The 20,971-nt window shown below is 40.4% G+C and overlaps 3 protein-coding genes across 3 annotated transcripts; all 3 read left to right on the forward strand.

Moving 5' to 3' along the window:
* Window positions 1–20: 20 nt before the first annotated feature.
* Window positions 21–8,973, forward strand: LOC110970918 (bile salt-activated lipase-like). Its single transcript, XM_051938584.1, has 11 exons — window positions 21–3,074; window positions 3,694–3,841; window positions 4,074–4,193; window positions 4,265–4,462; window positions 4,561–4,691; window positions 6,335–6,442; window positions 6,534–6,648; window positions 6,915–7,101; window positions 7,245–7,448; window positions 8,455–8,664; window positions 8,774–8,973. The coding sequence occupies exons 1-11, from the start codon at window positions 2,886–2,888 to the stop codon at window positions 8,955–8,957; spliced, it is 1,794 nt and encodes a 597-aa protein (XP_051794544.1). The 5' UTR covers window positions 21–2,885; the 3' UTR covers window positions 8,958–8,973.
* A 3,337-nt stretch (window positions 8,974–12,310) lies between these two features.
* LOC110970921 (uncharacterized) lies at window positions 12,311–16,092 on the forward strand. The gene is made up of 6 exons (XM_051938583.1): window positions 12,311–12,421; window positions 12,508–12,618; window positions 12,709–12,792; window positions 12,913–13,085; window positions 13,237–13,443; window positions 13,588–16,092. The coding sequence occupies exons 1-6, from the start codon at window positions 12,338–12,340 to the stop codon at window positions 13,919–13,921; spliced, it is 993 nt and encodes a 330-aa protein (XP_051794543.1). The 5' UTR covers window positions 12,311–12,337; the 3' UTR covers window positions 13,922–16,092.
* A 116-nt stretch (window positions 16,093–16,208) lies between these two features.
* Window positions 16,209–20,003, forward strand: LOC110971842 (bile salt-activated lipase-like). Its single transcript, XM_022222246.2, has 11 exons — window positions 16,209–16,308; window positions 16,554–16,701; window positions 16,952–17,071; window positions 17,146–17,343; window positions 17,439–17,569; window positions 17,673–17,780; window positions 17,992–18,106; window positions 18,431–18,617; window positions 18,784–18,993; window positions 19,410–19,619; window positions 19,739–20,003. The coding sequence occupies exons 1-11, from the start codon at window positions 16,243–16,245 to the stop codon at window positions 19,920–19,922; spliced, it is 1,677 nt and encodes a 558-aa protein (XP_022077938.2). The 5' UTR covers window positions 16,209–16,242; the 3' UTR covers window positions 19,923–20,003.
* The last annotated feature ends 968 nt before the right edge of the window (window positions 20,004–20,971 follow it).

A 20,971-nucleotide genomic window follows, 5' to 3' on the forward strand; every position in this document is an offset into this window, starting at 1 on the left:
ATGCAATTTTTCTCCAGACCAAATAACATTCAAAATCCTGACTTAAAACACACACATGCTGGTCTCACAAAGTTCTTTCTGACAATATATCAGATTTGTGTAGCACTTTTCATACAAATAAAAGGTACTGAGTGCTTTATGTAACAAAGGGAATAAAAAACAAGAGAAATGGTTATCATCATAATTAATAAAATCATGAAATCAGTGACAAGTGAGATTAAAAAGGCAGGCATTGAGTTTGCTTTCAGAAAGTTCAGGTTGTTGCAGAAACAGACATAAGAAAATGCTGCATCACAGTGCGTTTTTGTTCTACCTTTTGTTTTAATTAAATTAAAAGCAAATCCAAAAACTGGCAGTCCCCAGACCATAAAGAGTTTCTAAAATCAAAGAAAGGATCATATAGTCTATTCTAAAACAGACTGGTAGTGCAGAGATGGGAAGGACTGCTGCAGTGGTGTCTTCATATTGGCTTAAGAGAGAAAGGTCTTGTGCTCTGACAGTGTGCACATCAAAAAAATGCATTCTTATTTTTGTTTTAATGCAAGGTTCAAAGCTGAGATTTGAGTCACAGATGATTGAGACTCATCAGACCAGGCAACGTTTTTCCAATCTTCTATTGTCAAATTTTGGTGAGTCTGTGTGAATTAAAGCCTCAGTTTCCTGTTCTTAGCTGACAGAAGTGGCACCATGTGTGGTCTTCTGCTGCTGTCGAACATCTTCTTCAAGGTTGGACATGTTGTGCGTTCAGAGCTGATACTTTGCATCCTTGGTTGGAACAAGTGGTTATTTAAGTTACTGTTGTCTTTCTATCATCTCCAACCAATCTGCCCATTCTCCTCTGACCTCTCACATCAACAAGGCATTTTGGTCCACACAACAGCCGTTCACTGGATATTTTCTCTTTTTTTGACCATTCTCTGTAAACCCCAGAGATGGTTGTGGATGAAAATTCCAGTAGATCAGCAGTTTGTGAAACATTCAGACCAGCCTGTCTGGCATCAACAATCATGCTATGTTCAAAGTCACTTAAATCCTCTTTCTTCCCCATTTTGATGCTCGCTTTGAACTGAAGTTGTATTGACCACATCTACAGGCCTAAATGCATTGAGTTGCAGCCATATGATTGCTGATTAGCTATTTGTCCTAGCAAGCAGTTGAACAGGTGTACCTAATATAGTGACCAGTGAGTGTATAGTTGTGTCGTCGGCATAACTGTAAAAACTGATGTTTGGCCTCCCAAAGATATTTCCACGTAGCAGCATGCAAACATTAAAAAGTGCAGGCCCTAAAATTGAACCCTGAGGAACACTATAGTTAATTGTTTTAGCTTTTAGATGGTTATTGTTTAAAGCTGACAATTTTTTTCCCTCAGCAACTGAACCAGTTAAAACCAGTATGAGAGAGGCCAATCAGACTGTGAAGTTTGTGTAAAAGAAGAGTGGCCGACAATATCAAAGGGTGTACTTAAGACAAATCTTTTTTTGTTGTCCATATTGGATCCTTCTTTTACGATCTTGATTAGTGTCGTCTTGGTAGTACGATTGGTCCAGAAACCTGTTTGATTTTCTTAAAAATATGATGACAGTTCATAAAAATGTTGATCCAATTAAACACAAGCTTGCCTAAAACAGTTTTTTTTTTTTAAATGGCAGATACCAGTCATTACCAAGTATTGCGGCTTTTCTCTTCAGAAGTTTAACAACTGTGATCTTAGGAGCAGTAGGGAAGTCATCTGACATCTGAAGAGAAAAATTTACAGTTGATTTTAGGTATATTTTTTTAAAAGCTCAATTTTTTTTTTGTAAAAGCTGATCGCAAGCATGTCATTATTAACCAGGACAAATTGTGTACAGTGTTTCTTCATGAACAAACAAGGATTTTGTGGGGTGTTTGAGATTTATATGCTGATATTTGGATTAATTCCATCAACTAGTTTTCATTGTACTTCTCACGGGGATTGCAAAAGTTTCACATCATTGAATGTTGAGTTAGTCGACAGTAAGTAATACAACGATCCTTTATTTACCATAAAAACAGTAATATAAAGTGTATCTGTCAAATAATATGACCGAGTGTCTTCTAATTCATATTCCAGGACTGGGTTTGAGATGGCAAACTCAATAAATGATGATATTTTGAGAGATGCTCATGTCCACTTAAGTTCATTATAATTGATATGAATTGTATAGGCCTGCATTTACAATCCAGCCTTAAAGCATTTAGGACACAAGGACAAACTTTTCAGACTGTCTAGACTAGTGTGACTGAAGTCAGTTGGACAGCTGTGTAAACTCAGTAGAGATTGGCTTCCTGATACACAAAGGCACAAGCTGTAAAACCAAAAATCAATTCTGGAACATCAGTCACATAGACCTGTTCTTTGAAGACCAATACACGTCTGTTGGTGTTATTTCTGACCTCTTAACATGGGAAAGTCTCCTTTTTTAAAATTCACTCAATAAATATCACAAATCTATTTCAAAGCCAAATGAAGGTCAAACACAATAGCAGTGAGGTTGAGGCATTGCAGCGAAACCCTGCAATGAAGTCCAATGAAGACACAGAATCTACAACAAAGATTCATAACACATTCATAAAAAGAAAAAAAGACGACCATTCCTCCAAAGGTTCTTTCCGGTATGCAAGAATATTTCTGTTCAAATGGCATTTTTGGTCGGACTTGGCTCACAACTAATAAAACGTGCTGTTACCACTTGTAAAATACTTTATCTGTTCAGTCCCTTCTGACTTCATCACTGTATTGAGAAGCTATAAAAATGGGCCTTCTTTGACCTTTGATCTTTAACTTTAGTTTTACCAGTGGTTGAGATAACCCAAGGGCAGAAGTGAGGAAAGGGGAGTGGGACACAAGGTGGTTAAATATTATGTGTGATGCAACAGTCCAAAAAGTAAGGATACACAGTGCAGACTGGTCAGATGCTGTTCAGGGGAGGGGTCTCCTTTATAAAAGGAAGGTTGACAGTCAAGCTGCTTGTCACACTTTGGTCATGATGGTGATTCTGGGGATTTTGGTTGCTGTTGCTGTGTTTCTGGAGACGGTCTCTGCGGCCTCTGTGAGTACCGCACAAAATACGTATTTCAGAAACTGGTGAGTAAATACACCTTTGGAAAAAACAAAATCATTTTTGGGGTCATCCTTTTGGGGTCAAGCTCCATATATAAAAATCAACAGATAATCCAATCTAAATTACCATTCAACATTGCTCAAAAGAAGAGAACTGGGAGATCATTAGAAGACAGCCATCTTGGTGCTTAAAGAAGGGGAACACAGCAAAAAAGTTGTTGAAAACCATCTTGGAATTGGCAAAACAGCTGTTCATTAAGACCTTCTTGAGAAGACAGTGTAGAATTGCAATAGAAGAGGCAGAAAACGTAAGTCACGGTGGTCCAGTAAGTATTTCCAAAGGTGTAAAAAAAATATCCCATTATGGATGTCCAATTGAGCAATTGTACTAAATTGTTATTATTTTGTTCGTTTTTTAGATTTTTTTTAATCACTGACATACAGTGTTGTATTAAAGCAATTTTTTTTTGTTTTCATCCATGGATTTCCGATAAAGCATCTGTTAAGTGACTGTGTGTCAAGTTGAAGCTGAGAATTCAAACTTCAGTGTAGCAAAAACAATGCTTTAATGCATGAGATTTCTCTTACTTTGTCTTTAACTTTTGTAGCTAGGGGTGGTGTACACAGAAGGAGGGATGGTGCAGGGTGAAAACATTCGTCTTGGCTTCCGTCGTCACATGGACGTCTTTCGGGGGATTCCCTTCGCTGACATCCCTGGAAGGTTTGAGAAACCAAAGCGTCACCCTGGCTGGGATGGTGGGTAGAACCAGTGACGTTCTCATCGACTGCATGTTGTCCTTTGAGCAACCATTGTGATTACTCCTATCTGCCATTCAGCCCATTTCCCCTTAATTTAATAGACTGAAAGGGTTTATCGTCAACCTGTAAAAGTATATAAACATCAGCTAAAGGAAAAAAACTGTAAGATGTTATAGTTTATGCTGTTTTTAAAAAAAAAAAACTGCTCAATGTCTTTTTCTCTGGACAGGGGTTTTGAAAACCACTGAGTTCAGGCCGAGGTGCCTTCAGGTGAACCTTATCATGACTGACACCAGAGGCAGTGAGGACTGTCTTTATCTTAACATTTGGGTTCCTCACGGCAGCTCAGGTAAAGACAGAGAAGCACACAAACTGTCACCTGAAATACAACAACTCTACAGCTGTCTCTTTGTCCTTTAGTGTCCACTGGTCTGCCTGTCATGGTCTGGATCTATGGAGGAGGCTTTCTGACTGGAGGCTCAATGGGTGCTAACTTTCTTAGTAACTATCTGTATGATGGGCAGGAGATCGCAGACAGAGGAAATGTTATTGTGGTGACGCTGGGGTACCGTGTGGGAACTCTGGGCTTCCTGAGCACTGGAGACTCCAGTATGCCTGGTAGGTGCCTGGTAGATGTTGGCACTGTCCACTTCAGAAATGATTCTGTGAAATGAAAAATTCCTTCCATGAAATGAATTACATTTGATCCCTGTCAGGAAATTATGGTCTGTGGGACCAGCAAGCTGCCATTGCCTGGGTGCACAGAAACATCCGCTCATTTGGAGGAGACCCTGACAACATCACCATCTTTGGAGAGTCTGCAGGTGGAGCTAGTGTCAGCTTCCAGGTGAGAGCCTGTTTTTTTTCTAGACGTCTGGCTTACTATTTGAAAAGACACATAGATGGTACGTATACAGTCCATATATGAAGTGATCACCACACTTGGAAGTTTCTTCCCTTTATTGATTTTCAACATTTAATCATGGTTTTGGCTTTTTTAAGCAATTAATGTCCAATGAATTAAACATATAAAAATGTAAAATATATATTCACTGCCTTTGAAGGGACTCACCTAATTCCACAAAAAGGAAGCCAATTGGTTGCATTTATGTCATACAATTGAAAGAAAGTGTGAAATAGCGATTATTTGAGTGCAGAGAATGTGTCACAAGTGAACTCTATCTGGGTCCAGTCACTGGTAAATCTGTGCTTCTGGCTAAAACTACACCATCAAGACAAAAGAGCACTTCAAGTGACTCTATGAAAAGGTTTCAGAAAAGCCTATATCATGGAATGGGCAAAAGTCCGTTTTTTGTCTTGTGTCTCCATGTCCTAAAATGTCCCATAATATCTCTTGGAGTACAGTTAAATCTTTCATTAAAAAATGGAAGGAATATAGAACATGCATTAATCTGCCAAGAGCAGGTTGTAAGAAAGAGGCTAGTGAGGAAGGCCATCAAGAGACCAATGACTCCTCTGAAGGAATTACAAGCTTTAGTGGCTGAGTGACTACAACTGTTACGTCTTCTTTACAACTCAAAGCTGTATGGGAGAGTGACAACGAGAAGCCACAGTTGAAAAAAAGCTCAGTTTAAATCCTGAGTTCACCAGAAAGCCAGGAGCCACTCTGAAGTCACTTAGAAGAAGATTCTTTGGTCTGATTAAACCAAAATTGAAGTCTTTGCCATCAGACTAGACTCTCTGTTTGGTGGACACCAAACATTGCACAGCATCCAATACAAACTACTCTGTTATGAAGCACGGGGGTGGCAGCACCATGAAATGAAGTATGATGGTGGAAGCATCATTATGTGGGGATGCTTTTTGGCACTCTACCTCTAGAGCCTCCTGGAGGTAGAATGGTAAAATGAACGCAGCAAAGCACAGAGAAATTGTGAAGGAAACCCTTTTGCAGACAGGAAGACAACTGCAGCTGGAAGATGATTTGTTTTCTAAGACTATGACTCAAAGCATACAGCCAAAGCTGCACACAAACAGTATAAAAACAACAAGATGAATGTTTTGGGGTGGCTGGAATGGCAGTCATTCACCCAGACCTCAAGCCGATTGACAATTTGTAGCTGGACTCGAAAAGGCTGTTCACAAACAATCCCTGTGCATCCTGAGAGTTTTGCAAAGACAAATGGGGAAAAATTGTTGTGTCCAGATGTGCAAGGTTGTTTGAGACCACACAGGCTCATTGCTGTCGCACTGCTGTTGCAGCCAAAGTTCCATCTACTAATACAGATTTCAAGACGGTGAATGCTTATGCAATTGCTGATTTATATTTTATATTTTGATTCATTTAACATTTCTTTGTAAAAATCTGCTTTCACTTTGAGATACAAGTCAATTTTTGTAAACTTTTTACTGAAAAGCTGTAATATTGAATGTTAATTCTATAAAAGGAGAAAAACATCCAAGGAAAGTGGAATGTTTTTATGGGCAATGTAAGACAATATTTAAAATTTCTTTTCTCTCTGTCCATAGACTCTAACTCCTCACAACAAAGGACTGTTCAAGAGAGCCATCTCCCAGAGTGGCGTTGCCCTTTGTCCTTGGGGTGTCAACAGAAACCCCCGCAAGTTTGCTGAGGAGGTAAGTTGCAGCTTCTCTCACAAGTTAACACTTTGTTATTGGAATAATTAACAGGAATATTAATTAAAGATGAACTGAATCCTCTCCTCAGATTGCATTAAAGGTCAACTGCCCTACCGATGACAGAATGGCTGCTTGTTTGAAGATGACTGATCCTGCGCAGCTAACATTGGCTGGTTCCCTCGATATGACCAGCTCTCCCAATCGTAAGGCCTGCTCTCACATTTACATTCTGATTTCAGACATTGCATCGCCACTTTTTACTGGAGCAGCACACAGGGAAGTAAGGTTTTATGACCTAGTTAATCATAAGTGACATTGACAGTGTACTAAATCCATTAGTCATGGCACGGTCATTCTTTGTCATGTCAACAACTTCAGATTCAGTAAAAAAGACCAAAATGATAATGCCTGCTGTATAAAACATGTAGTTAGTACTGTATATAGTAGATTTTCTGTCTATGTTTGTCAGACCCCCTGGTGTCCAACCTGCTCCTGTCTCCTGTGATCGATGGCGACTTCTTACCGGATGAGCCTTCCAACTTGTTCCATAATGCAGCCGACATTGACTACATTGCTGGAGTCAATGACATGGACGGACATATCTTCACTGCTATGGATGTTCCATCAATCAATTCTCATTTGGTGGACACCCCAATGTGAGTTCAAGCCGTTTGATCAATGTAAAACAATGATATTCCCAAAACAGATTTACTCAGAGCGTCATACCAAACTTTGGTTAGAATTGCTGAGTCATTAGTAGTTTTGGCCTCATTGTGAAATCCTCTCTCCTTGATTGCAGTGAGGATGTGAAGGCACTCTTGGCCTCCTACACTAAGGAGAAGGGTGCGGCTGGTTTGAACAACGCTTACTCTACATACACCTCAACCTGGGGAAGTAAACCCAACAGGGAGACCGTCAAGAGAACTGTTGTGGAAATTGGAACAGACTACATTTTCCTTGTTCCTACACAGGCTGCCCTTTACCTTCATGCTTCCAACACCACGTAAGAAAAAACAGATCTTGTCACAAATGCTGCTGTCAGTTTATCTGCTGGGCATAACTTTTCTTTAACCGCATAATGGTTATTTGTAGTATAGGGAACCTATTTACAGAGACTTTCAACTTTCTTGGGGATAATCAAGGAAAGGGAAATGGGACCAACATAGTAGCTATTGTGGCTGGAACTCTGTGTTTTACTTCTTCACTGGTTTAGTCAGTCTCTGTCTGACAAGTGAAACAATCCATTTAGCTGGTACTTTGTTTTAATGTTGTAATGTTGCAGGCTGCAAGCAGCATGATCAACCGAGGTACTGATATTTAAAATGCGCCCCCCTCTTGGAAAACTCTGCTAGGAGAGTACGTGCGCATGTACATTACATAAAATGTTTAAAATAGTAATTGTGACCTGTTTTAGCTTAAGCGGACATAAGGACTTTTGACTTCTATATTTTGTGGGTTCACTGTAAAACAACTATCAAGCATGATTAGATTCTTAAGGGAGGTTGGGATCAGAGGACAGGCCCAACAGAAGGTAATCAAAGAACTTGCCACTGCAGCAGAACGGACCAGTCACTGGCTGTGGCTGAAACATCAGGACACAACATGGGCTGCCAAATGACCGCATGGTGCTACAATGCGACTCACACCCAGGTCTGATCAGCCTGTGGTGGGCCAGCCTCGACAGAGGGTGTCTTGTGAATAAATTGCCGAAACACCCGATGAAGTCGGGGTACACAACTGAAGATGGGACATATTGGGGGCACCATGCAATCTTTGCAAACTCCACCCCAACCAAGAGAATGGCTGTGCTGAAGATTTAGGGATCTTAACACCTAGTTCTAATAAGATTTCTATGACACAAAACACCCTATGTTTCACAACATTAGGTATGTTTTGGATAGACTCTGATTTGGGACTTTCAACGATTTAATAAGCTCTCTATTTTTTAATTTATGCCAGTCATTGATATCGTTATTGCAGCGTACCTGTTTATTCTTGTCTCTCCAAAGAACTGGACGCACCTACTCCTACCTCTTCTCTGAGCCCAACCGTATGGGCGGCATCGGCAAGCCCTACCCCAGCTGGATGGGAGCTGACCATGCTGACGACCTGCAATTCGTGTTCGGAAAGCCTTTCAGCTCACCATTGGGGTACTGGCCTAGCCATCGTGACGTCTCTGGCTACATGATTGCCTACTGGACCAACTTTGCCAGAACTGGGTAAAATTCTGCTGACACAAAACATGGGAGTATTACAAAAGCAAACCTGAAATTACTGCAATAAAAACTGCATCACTTTGGTTTTCTTTTTCACTTGTTTTGTCAACAGAGATCCCAACAAAGGAGACCTGAAAGTGCCTGCTACATGGCCCAAATTCACCACCACAGGACACCAGTATCTGGAGATTCATCATGACATGAACAAAAACTATGTAAAACAGAAGATGAGGCTGCGTTTTGTGCATTTCTGGACCAGTCTCTTGCCCAACCTTCCCACAATGTTCTCACAATAAAGAACTCGTGATATCACCTCCGTATCTCTCGTGTAGTATTTTGTCAGTATTAGTTTTTGGAAATCAAATACATGTCAGCTACAATTGTATGCAGAATTTTATTTGATTCATTTGAAAAGTTCTTTAAACTTTCAAAATACCTGTCTTCAACTTCACCACATAGCATATGAATATCTTTGTATTTTTAGTGCAGGGATTTTTTGTAATTTCACCCTCAAAAAACATCTGGGAAGCCATTTTAAAGGTTTATGAGTTCCCAAGTAGAACTTTGAGCCATCAATAATTGACACTGGAAAATGAACAAAAGGACAAGGTCTCAAATGAGGGACCTGAGAAAGGTCCTTCATGTGCATAGCACAAGCACACTCAGTGTTCTCATTCAAACAGTTTTTGGCTGAACACCCTCTTCTATTGGCTTGGTTTAGCACCGTGTCACCTTTTTCTTTTACCTCAAGTCGGCCCTGAAAGCAAAAGTTTCAAAAAAGTTCAAACAAAGTCAGCCGATGATGACTGAAAACAGTTTCATGAATAAATTCTTGCAATATATTGGCATTTTCATCTTAAAGAAATTATAACATAGAAATCTAATGCAACATCAATCCAAAAGACATCCAGAATCACACAATAATGAGACACTCATCACTGTCAGATATAGACCAAAGAATATAACTGGTAGTTTAGAGAGTTTGTTTTGTGCCTCACAGTTGAACTCTTTGTTCTTGGCAAAGTGGTTTGGAGGGAAAAGGGTTTTGCAGGTCAAAGAGTTGGATTTTATAACTTCCTGTGTGTGTTGTAGGATGACAGGTTACTTAGTGTAGAGTTATGAGTTGAAAAAAGGGTGGCAAAGTACTTAAACTTGTGATTTTGAACAGTCTATGGTACATTTTAATTTATAATATCTGATAATAATTGCAAGTTATTCATTGTTGTGAAATTTTGTTGATGTTGAGAGAGGGAGGAAGCAGACTCAGAGAGACGCGCTGGAGACTCAGATGACCTAGTTTGAGAAAAAGGCCTACTGACGTTTGGAGAAATGATACAACAAAGCAGCACAGTTCATGTGAGCATTACCAGCATCATTTCTTAAGATTCTCTTCAACCTTCAGGTGCCAGGTACTGACTGGAGGAATGCCAGATTTAGATTATAACCCAGGGGTGTCAAGATCCGTTCCTGGAGGGCCACTATCCTGCATGTTTTAGATGTTTCCCTCTTCCAACACAGCTGATTCAAATGATCAGGCTCATTATCAGGCTTCTGCTGAGCTTGATGATAAGCTGATCATTTGAATCAGGTGTGTTGGAAGAGGGAAACATCTAAAACATGCAGGATAGTGGCCCTCCAGGAACTGAGTTTGACACCCCTGTTATAACCTAACATGGAGCCAACTTATCTGCTTATACACATCAGACTAGACAATATCTAATACTCACAAGGTCAGGGAGTCCTGGCATATCTTCTTCCTAAGCAGTTGTCTAAGGACATACCTTAGCAAGGAAAAAGAGTAATTTTCCCATCACATCCAAGAGAGTCAAATTGGGAGTGAATGACTGATGGCACCACATGTCTAACAAACTTTTTTCCCATAAGAGATGAAATCTACCTTTTATCCTGACTGGGTAAAACAAGTGAAACTATTCCTACAATCCACAGTCCTCTAGCCAATTAGGAGTTCATTAATAGCACTATAGTTTTTTATTTGAAATTTCGCCAGTCCTTTTGCCATTTGTTTCATACCTGTAGATTAGGAGGTGCCCCATGTCTCCTTTTATATTTTAGAAAATTATTTAATTTTATCTTTATTTTTTCTAATCTTTGGCTGTTTGAATGAATGAATGAATGGTTTATTTCGGTTACAAAAATTTCAGTAAACAATTTTTTCCCTTTCCCGCCTTTTCTTCTCTCTCTCTTTCCTCCTCCCCTCCTCCTCTAACAAAAAAGAAAAAAGATGAAAAAGAAAACAAAACAAACAAACAAAAAACAAACAAAACCCCCCAAACCTCCAGAATATATATGTATATACAATAATAGTTATTTACAAGTTCTGTAACCGAAAGAGGAATAGGCAGAAGCCGAAGCTTATTTTGCCTATCCTATACAATCCCTAGAATCACTGAGCTTTACAGTAATACATGAAATAGAAGATACAAAGGATTAAAAAACAAAACAAGATTTTACTCTACATTAGCCTTCTTAGTCATTTCACATGTCATTTTACATTGTACTCTTTTATTATTTTGCCTTTCAGTGCTTTTTAAAAACCCAACAGAGAATTACACAGTTTCAAATCCTCACTCAGTCCATCCCATAATATAACACCCAGATATGAGACACATCTGTATTTAACATTAGTTCTCAAAGTTCATCCTCATCCTCATCTTCATCCTCATCTTCATCTGAGGGGAGTACCACAAGGCAGTGTTCTAAAGTCTCAAAAGGCTACACGGTGGTGAAAGAACTGGGACGTGGAAGCCACAGAAGAGTGCTGGAATGTGTTGAAAACAACACTGAAGAGCACGTGGTTATAAAGGTGCCCGAATGGAACAATCTTGACCATGAGGTAGGACACTGATTTCAGCTGAACAGTGACACAAAAAAGACATTTTTGTAAAAAGAGGTAGTACCACGACAAGATTCTGAGTAGTGGTACTGGTCATGTTATGTACTTTTTAGTTGTTGAGAAGAACTAATTGGACTATATATATTATGTCTCCACAGGTGAAAATCCTGAAAAAGCTCATGAGCCATAACTCAAAGGACTCCAACATCATTGAGTACAAAGGAGACGTCTTCTTAGGAAATAGGCGGCTCCTGATGTTTGAAAAACTGGACATCACCCTGTGGGACTATGTGGAGAATTTACCACAGCCAATGCAACTGGAACATATCCGTACAGTTATTCAGCAGGTGTGACCTTCTATTGTCTCCTTATAGTTCTCTCCTTCAGTGGTGCTAGAATCAACATCGGTGGTTCAGGAACCTTTACAACTTCTACTTTTATTGTCATGTGACAGATTTCTTTAACAAACTCCTGATAAATGTAGTTACTTGCAGCTGGCCGTAGCTTTGAATGCAACAAAGAGAGCTGGCATAATCCACGGTGATGTGAAGATGGATAAAATCATGATGGTGGATCGCGTGAAGCAGCCCTTCAGGGTCAAATTCATTGACTTTGGTTTGGCCAAGTACAGATCCGAAGCTAAAGCAGGAGAGCTACTCCAAGTACTTGAATATAGGTATGAAATGCTGATACTTTTTAAACATTGAGAAATCTTTAATTCAGCGCTGTCTCCTTACTGTCTACTGTGTCACATCTTCATTTGATGTTTTTTCCACATTCAGAGCTCCAGAAATCACCCTGGGCCTGCCGTATTCAGAGGCCATGGACGTTTGGTCATTAGGCTGCATGATGGCCAGGATGTTGACTCAAGATAGTCTCTTCGGATCAAACTCAGAATACTGGACAGTGAGTAAATTACTGCAGCTGAAACACAGTAGAAGCTGTCACAGGAATAGCTTCAGGTCTAACATGGTGTTATGTTTTGTTTGCAGCTCCGACGCATGATCCTTCTGCTGGGTGTGATGCCGCAACATCTCATCAATGCTGGCTGGAGATCACGATTGTTTTGTAAGACAATGCCTAATGGTTTGTGGCGGCTGAAGGTACAATACTCCTACTGTGATTTTACCTCTGACCTTTACTCACTCAATAAGATAAAGACTTTAGTAAGCATCATTGTTTTCTTCTTTCAGACACCTACAGAGTATTTTGGGAGCCATGTCGTCTACTCCTACCGCACAGTTTACACGTTCGGCTCTCTGGATGAAATGAAAATGGTAGGTACTTTAGGAAGCAGCAGCTAGTTGCTGAAAAGTCACGTTCATTTATGGTATTCGCATTTCACGGTGGAAGATGATTTGACCACTGTTGGACTTTCAAAATGTTTTCCGCACCAGGTGTGCTCTGAGACGGACAACCCAGCAGAGGCTGATGAGAGGAGGGAGTGCACTGAGCTTTTGAAGGCGATGCTTCGGTGGGATGAGAAGGACAGAATCACCCCCAGTGGTATCCTCAACCATCCCTTCATCACCAGAAGCTACCTCAGCAGCAGCTCCCCCACCAGCAGTTGGTAAGTGTGTTTCTATTTAGTTTGTACACAGGATGTGAGACATTAGCAGCCCAGCAGGTGACAAAAGACTGATACGGACTTTTGCTGATTTCCATGTTTACATTCTCTGCTTGTCGGATGTAAACCCAACAGTGTATGTTTCCTTTTTTAGCGATGAACCTAAGCCCTCCACCAGCAAGTTCATCATGGTTAAGCCTGCAGACCCTGAAAACAGAATTAACCTGACAGACTTGCCTGATGAGGACAGTTACCTGAAGAGCAGTGAGCATGAGGACGACAGAATCACCCCCAGTGGGATCCTCAACCAGCCCTTTATCACTAGAAGCTACCTCAACAGCAGCTCCCCCACCGGCAGTTGGTAAGTGTGTTTCTATTTACTTTGTACACAGGTTGTGAGACATTAGCAGCCCAGCAAAAGACTGATATGGACTTTTGCTGATTTCCATGTTTACATTCTCTGCTTGTCGGATGTAAACCCAACAGTGTATGTTTCCTTTTTTAGCGATGAACCTAAACCCTCCACCAGCACATTCATCATGGTTAAGCCTGCAGACCCTGAAAACAGAATTAACCTGACAGGCTTGCCTGATGAGGACAGAGACCTGAAGAGCAATGAGTATGAGGACAGTGAGGATAGCAGCGATTATAAAGACGCTGACTACAATGACGACAGTGACCTGGAGGACAGCAAGGATAGTAATGATGATGAAGACACTGAGGTCACTGAGAAGGAGCAGAGGAAGACAAAGAAGAAGAAGAAGAACTTCTTCCAACGCGTCTTCTCTTGGATAAAGAAGTCAAGAAGACGTTCTGCTGCTGCTGTGTATCCAATGTGATGAACTGAGCAGCACTGCTGGACTGGATTCACATTTCGGACTCACAGTTCCTGACCGCAGTATGCTTCGCTGGGTTTATTGTTCTCTTGTGTTTTGATCTCATGAGTTTTCTGTATCCTGTTCTCACTCTTCTTTACCCTCACCCCAACCGGTCGAGGCAGATGGCCGCCCTGTCTGAGCCTGGTTCTGCCGGAGGGTTCTTCCTGAAAAAGGGAGTTTTACCTCCCCACTGTCGCCAAGTGCTTGCTCAGACAGGGAATCCAAAGGAAATTTTGGATTTGTTGCATCTCTCTCTATAATTTTGTCTTTAATTTTCTAATTGAAGTGTCTTGAGATCACACATTTGAACTAGTAAATAAAATTGATTGAAAATGAATTGAAAGGTTCACCCAAAAAGTGTCTGGATTTTAGTCACATGGTTGTTGCTCACAACTGGCCTGAGTCAGTCATGGCTTCTCAGTTGAAGTGCAAAACACATACTTTTTTAACATTTTGAATAAAGTGACTACAATGAAATACGACAATTTTACAAGTCCAGATATCACCAGGTCATTCATCCTTGTGTACTGCTCCAGGTCATCTACTCTTCTTTCAAGGTCTTCAATTTTTTTTATCCTTTTCTTTTATCACAGCCTTCAGTTGTTTCACTACTTCAATTAAGTCCAGTAGGCAAATCTCTTGCTTTGCCACCTTACTTAACTCATCTGACATGAAGTTCAGAGATTTTTTTAACCTCTTCCATGTCTTCTCCTAATTTCTTTGTAGCCATGACTTTTAATTAATTAGGACAGTATTTATCAAGGGAACAACCCACACACACAACGTTCCTGCCGATACTCCAGGCAATTCATTGTTGCTGTTATGTCAATACGCTGCGGCCGAGGAGCTTCGGCGTCGTTATCTTTCACACGCCATAACTTGTTCACTCTGCTCGGGCAATGCGGCTAGTTAGCCCCACTAGCTGCTGGTTAGCTTAGCCTCCAAGGCCTCCGTTAAACAACCCACCGCTTCGTACCGATTTAGGACTAAGAACGGCCGCTTCTGCTCCGTCTGCGTTTCTGAATCCCCACACCGACATCCATAGGTGGAGAAAGTTCTAAAAAACAGTTTTTCAAGGCTTGAAGCTGCGTTTTCTGTCCAACGTGTCTCCTCCACGATGCGAAGAAAGAATTAATGCTACACCTTGGGAAAAAGACGACCATTCTTACACAAGTTCTTCTTAGTTTGCATGAACATTTCAAATTATGTAACACTTTTGAATGAATCTAGGTCAGAACCAAATAAAACCACTGCTGCCAAACAGTTCAGTCCCTACATGTCATCAGCACATTGAGAAGCTACAAAACGGACGACTGAAGGAACACGGCTCAAAGGAAAGAGTAGCTGCTGAGAAGCCATTATTGAGGCTTGCAAACACCCACAAACACCTAAAATTTTCCAGAGAGCACAAACACTAGAATGTAGATGACTGGAAGAAGGTACTCTGGACAGAGGAGACCAAGTTTCATTTTGAGGTTCAGTCACCATCGTCATATTTATGTCCGCAGAAAAGCTGGAGAACGTTTTCACGTTTTCATGCTAGTTGCACTACCCACATCACAATCACACATCAAATGTGAACAGTGTGAACCAGACGAGTGTGACTTGGAGCACAGTTGGACAGCTGTGTAAACTCAGTAACGGTTGGCTTCCTGACAAAGGCTCAAGTGGGAAAATCAAAAAACTAAAAAAAAAATCACTTTTGAAACCTTGTTCCTTTTTACGAAGACCAATACAGGCCTGTGTGGTGTGACTTCTGACTTTCTTTTGCATGGCAATTTCATTTGAAATTCCACTTTCTTACTGAATTTGTTGAAATATTTCTTTTCATTGTATGCCTTTTTTATGAAGACCAATGACGATGCAACAGAGACAAATACAAACTGCAGTACAATGTTTCACTTAATTAAACTTGCTGATAAGCTACAAAAATTTGGCCTTAATCTTTCTTTGCTGACTACCGATGTTTAGTCAGTGGATGGAGTTATCCATGGTAAGCACTGAGCAAAGAGTAATGTGGCTCTGCTATCTCATTGTTGCATCATGCATGATATATACTTGTTTTATATAAACAGGAATAAACAGGAATAATATTTACAGATGATCTGAATCCTTTGCCCAGGTGGCTTTGAAGGTCAATTGCCCCATGGACACAAAACAAGTATATATCATGCATGATGCAACAATGAGATAGCAGAGCCACTCACTCCACAGGGGTTCAAGGGGGAGGGTTCTCCTTTATAAAAGTCCGGCTGAAAATCCACCTGGTTGTCAGTTTGGTCATGATGGTGACTCTGGGGATCTTAGTTGCTGTTGCTGTGCTTCTGGAGACGGTCTCTGCGACCTCTGTAAGTACCACATACTTTTCATGCATCTTGACATTTGCTTAGTATTTCTTAAATAGTGTTCATTATATTGAAAAATTCTTCAAAGTTTTTTTTAATTCAATACAATTACTAATCATTAATGTTTATAGGCAGAGCATATTGTGTTGGAGTATATATCATTTATTTTCTAATTAGGCATTTGATGCTTTCTGTAGACAACATATGAAGTCTAATCTCTTGCGATTTTTTGTATTTAAATTCTGTAGCTGGGGGTGGTGTACACAGAAGGAGGGCTGGTGGAGGGGAAAAACATTCGTCTTGGCTTTCGCCGTCACATGGACATCTTCAAGGGAGTTCCCTTTGCTGATATGCCTGGAAGGTTTGAGAAACCAAAGCGTCACCCTGGCTGGGGCGGTGGGTAGAACCAGTTACTTTCTCACCTACTGGATGTTGCCCCTTAAGCAACCATAGTGAATACTCCCATCTGCTAATAGTGCCATTCACCATTCAACTTTACTTGAATAGACTGAAAAGTTTTTATCTTCAAACTGTAAAGATACGAACATCAGTTAAAAACCTAAACTATATGATATTGTGTGTAATGAAAACAGTTTATTCCATTATTTTTTAAAAAGAAAATCTTACTGTGTGTTTCTCTGGTCAGGTGTTTTGAAAGCCACTGAGTTCAGGCCAAGGTGCCTTCAGCCGAACCTTATCTCAACTGACTCAAGAGGCAGTGAGGACTGTCTTTATCTTAACATTTGGGTTCCTCACGGCAGCTCAGGTAAAGACTGAAACAATGCCCACCATGTGCTATCGAAGATGCAACAACACTAAAACTGTCTCTTTGTCCTCTAGTGGCCAAAGATTTACCTGTCATGGTCTGGATTTATGGAGGAGCCTTCTTGGTTGGAGGCTCAATGGGTGCTAATTTCCTTGATAACTATCTGTATGATGGGCAGGAGATCGCAGAAAGAGGAAAAGTTATTGTGGTGACGCTGGGGTACCGTTTGGGAACTCTGGGCTTCCTGAGCACTGGAGACTCCAGTATGCCTGGTAGGTGCCTGGTAGATTCAACTTCTAACTGCAGAAATGATTCAGTGAAATTAGTAGCTCCTTCCATCAACTCAGTTATGTTTGATTATTGTCAGGAAATTATGGTCTGTGGGACCAGCAAGCTGCCATTGCCTGGGTGCACAGAAACATCCGCTCATTTGGAGGAGACCCTGACAACATCACCATCTTTGGAGAGTCTGCAGGTGGAGCTAGTGTCAGCTTCCAGGTGAGAGGCCTTTTTTCTATAGGCATCTAGCTCACTGTGTTAAAAAACAGACAGATAGTTGATGTGGGGAAGTATTAAAACATCTATATTTATCAATCCATAGACTATTACTCCCCACAACAAAGGACTGTTCAAGAGAGCCATCTCCCAGAGTGGGGTCTCTCTTTGCCCTTGGGCTGTCAACAGAAACCCCCGCAGGTTTGCTGAGGAGGTATGTAGCAGTTTTTATGACATGTTAACAACACTTTATATATATATATGTGTATATATATATATATATATATATATATATATATATATATATATACACATATACATATATATATATATATATATATATATATATATATATATATATATATATATATATAAACATTATGAACAGGAATAATATTTACAGATGATCTGAATCCTTTGCCCAGGTGGCTTTGAAGGTCAATTGCCCCATTGATGACACTATGGCTGCCTGCTTAAAGATGACTGATCCTGTGCAACTAACAATGGCAGGCTTCATCGATATGAACAGCTCCCCTGATAGTAAGGACTGTTCTTTACACTGCCTAGTTTCTCCTTTTAGATGCTGTGTTGATGCATTTTGTCAGACCTCAGTGAAGTAAGCTTTTACGCCTTTATTCATGAATGTTAACACGATACTGGCAGTGTGCAGTGCAAATATATCTATAGAAAGGTATATGTATATTTGTATTTGTATGGATATTTTTGACCCAGAGAATTTTGACTCTTTTGTGTCCTCTATCAACCCCATTGCCCTCTATATTTAGCAAAATGACAATATTAGATGCAAACAACACATCGTTACTACTGTAAATAATACGTTTTTTGATTGTCTGTACTCGTCAGGCCCTATTGTGAACAACCTGGTCCTGGCTGCTGTGATTGATGGCGACTTCTTACCGGATGAGCCTTCCAACTTGTTTCACAACGCGGCCGACATTGATTACATTGCCGGAGTCAACGACATGGACGGACATATCTTCAGTGGTGTTGATTTTCCATCCATCAACTCCATTAATATTAACACTCCTCTGTAAGTTTCAGGCATTTTATTATTGTGAGAGAATTTTATTTCCGAAACAGATTTACTTAGAGCATTGTACAAAACTTTTGTTAGGAATCTTGAGCCATTAGGAGTTTGGGTGGGAGGGAGGTGTTTCATCAGACCTCAGTGTGAAACCCTCTATTCTTGATTGCAGTGAGGATGTGAAGAGACTCTTGGCTGCCCACACTAAGGAGAAGGGGGCAGCTGGTTATCAAAATGCCTACTCCACATACTCCTCAGCCTGGGATAATCCCAGTAATCCCAGCCAGACGACTATCAAGAAAACTATTGTGGAGATTGGAACAGACTACATTTTCCTGGTTCCTATACAGGCTGCACTTTATCTTCATGCTTCCAATGCTGGGTAAGAACAAAGATCTTGTTCTTCTGATGTTAGTTTATGTATGAGCTTTGTTCCACACATTGCTTAAGAAGGAAAGAACTAAAAGTTAGGTCTAACTTCTCTGTAACTGTGATGCAGTAAAGGCAAAAGGTATTACCTAGTTTTCTTGGGGATAATCCAGAAAGAGAATTATTTTCATTCCTTTTAACATTATTTATAAGATTTTTAAAATCCTGTTGTTTCTTTGTGGGTTATTTAATCTTGAGTGTGGTGTTGTGGGCTTAATGCTAAAACCAGAAGACATAAAACAACCTGTTTTCACTGAAATATGTGATTGTAAGTGGGTATTGATTTGGGATTTTCTAAGATGTAATCAGCTGTAGATGTCACCGATGTAGTCACTGTAATATACTAGTTTTTGCTATATCTCTTCAAAGAACTGGACGTACCTACTCCTACGTCCTCACTGAGCCCAACCGTATGGGTGGCTTGTTAAAACCCTACCCCAGCTGGATGGGAGCTGACCACGCTGATGACCTGCAGTTCGTGTTCGGAAAGCCCTATACCACACCGATAGGGTACTGGCCTCGTCATCGAGACCTCTCTGGCTACATGATTGCCTACTGGACCAACTTTGCCAAAACCGGGTAAAATTCCACAGACACAAAATATGGCAGTATCATGGAAACAAACAAGAATCAAATACTGCAATAAAAAATCATATCTAAATAATTTCAGTTTCCTTTTTCACTTGTTTTGTCCACAGAGATCCCAACAACGGAGACCTGAAAGTCCCTGCTACCTGGCCCAGATTCACCGGTGATGGAGCCCAGTATCTGGAGATCCATAATAAAATGAACAAAAACTACATAAAACAGAGGATGAGGCTGCGTTATGTGAATTTTTGGACCAGCATCCTGCCCAACCTCCCCACAATTGCCTCAGAATAAAGAGCCTGTGGTCACCTATGCACCTGCAGGTCAATGTCATGTCAGTATTCAGAAAATAAATAAATAAATCACAGCAGCATATGTCATTTTCTTGGGTTTTATTTGATTAAGTGCTTACATTTACAGTATACCGATATAAAATAAAAATATCACTAGCTATCTATCCAAGCAGAACAGACCAGAACTCAGAAAACGTGTCATTTCATATGGGCTTATCTGGAACTGGGATTGGTGACTGGTACACTACTAGCATCCAACAAATATCATGAGATGGAGGCCACTTGATCAACACAGTGTCTTCTATCTGACTATCTGTGTTGGTTGTAGATATTCTGTCACCTATCCTACCTCCAACTACAATGATGTGGGAAAGACAATACAAAAAAGCAAATAAACTTAACTGTATTTTTAGTTGGAAATGTGGATACATCCACACAGATGAAATTTCAGGGGCTGTGGAAGGTATATTTCTGGAGACAGTCAGCTCTTAAAACGGATAAAACACATTTTTCTTTTGGAGAGTGAAAATGCAAAATTTATAGATCCAGAATTCAATTCAATTCCATTTTAATTATATAATGCCAATTACAGGTCAAATTGTTTCAAGACGCTTTACAGCACCCATATGCCTGAACTCTCAGGGCAAGCCCTAAGGTGACAGTGGCAAAAAAACAAAAAAACACCCTTTTAACATGGAAGAAACCCTGAGTAGAACCTGGCTCTTCATGTGGGGAAACCCATCTTCATGCTGGCCGGTGAGTTGAGAGGGACAGAAAAGGAAGAGGGGTAGAGGGATGGGAGAGGAGGGGGGTGGGGAACAAGGAACATATAACACATTGATTCATAGTTTATTGTTATGGTGTACGGAAAGAAACATATTCAATGTTGACATTCAGCCAAAATATTTTAAAGAATTCAATTTTGGGTCCCAAATTGAGAATTCAAACTCAGATTTCATCAGCGAATGAAGCTACCGGCTCAAATTCACCAGCACTGGAGAGCAGTATCTGGAGATTCATCATGACATGGACCAAAGTTCTGTAAAACAG

The sequence above is a fragment of the Acanthochromis polyacanthus genome, chromosome 18, assembly GCF_021347895.1.
Source record: "Acanthochromis polyacanthus isolate Apoly-LR-REF ecotype Palm Island chromosome 18, KAUST_Apoly_ChrSc, whole genome shotgun sequence".
NCBI classification, from domain to species: domain Eukaryota; kingdom Metazoa; phylum Chordata; class Actinopteri; family Pomacentridae; genus Acanthochromis; species Acanthochromis polyacanthus.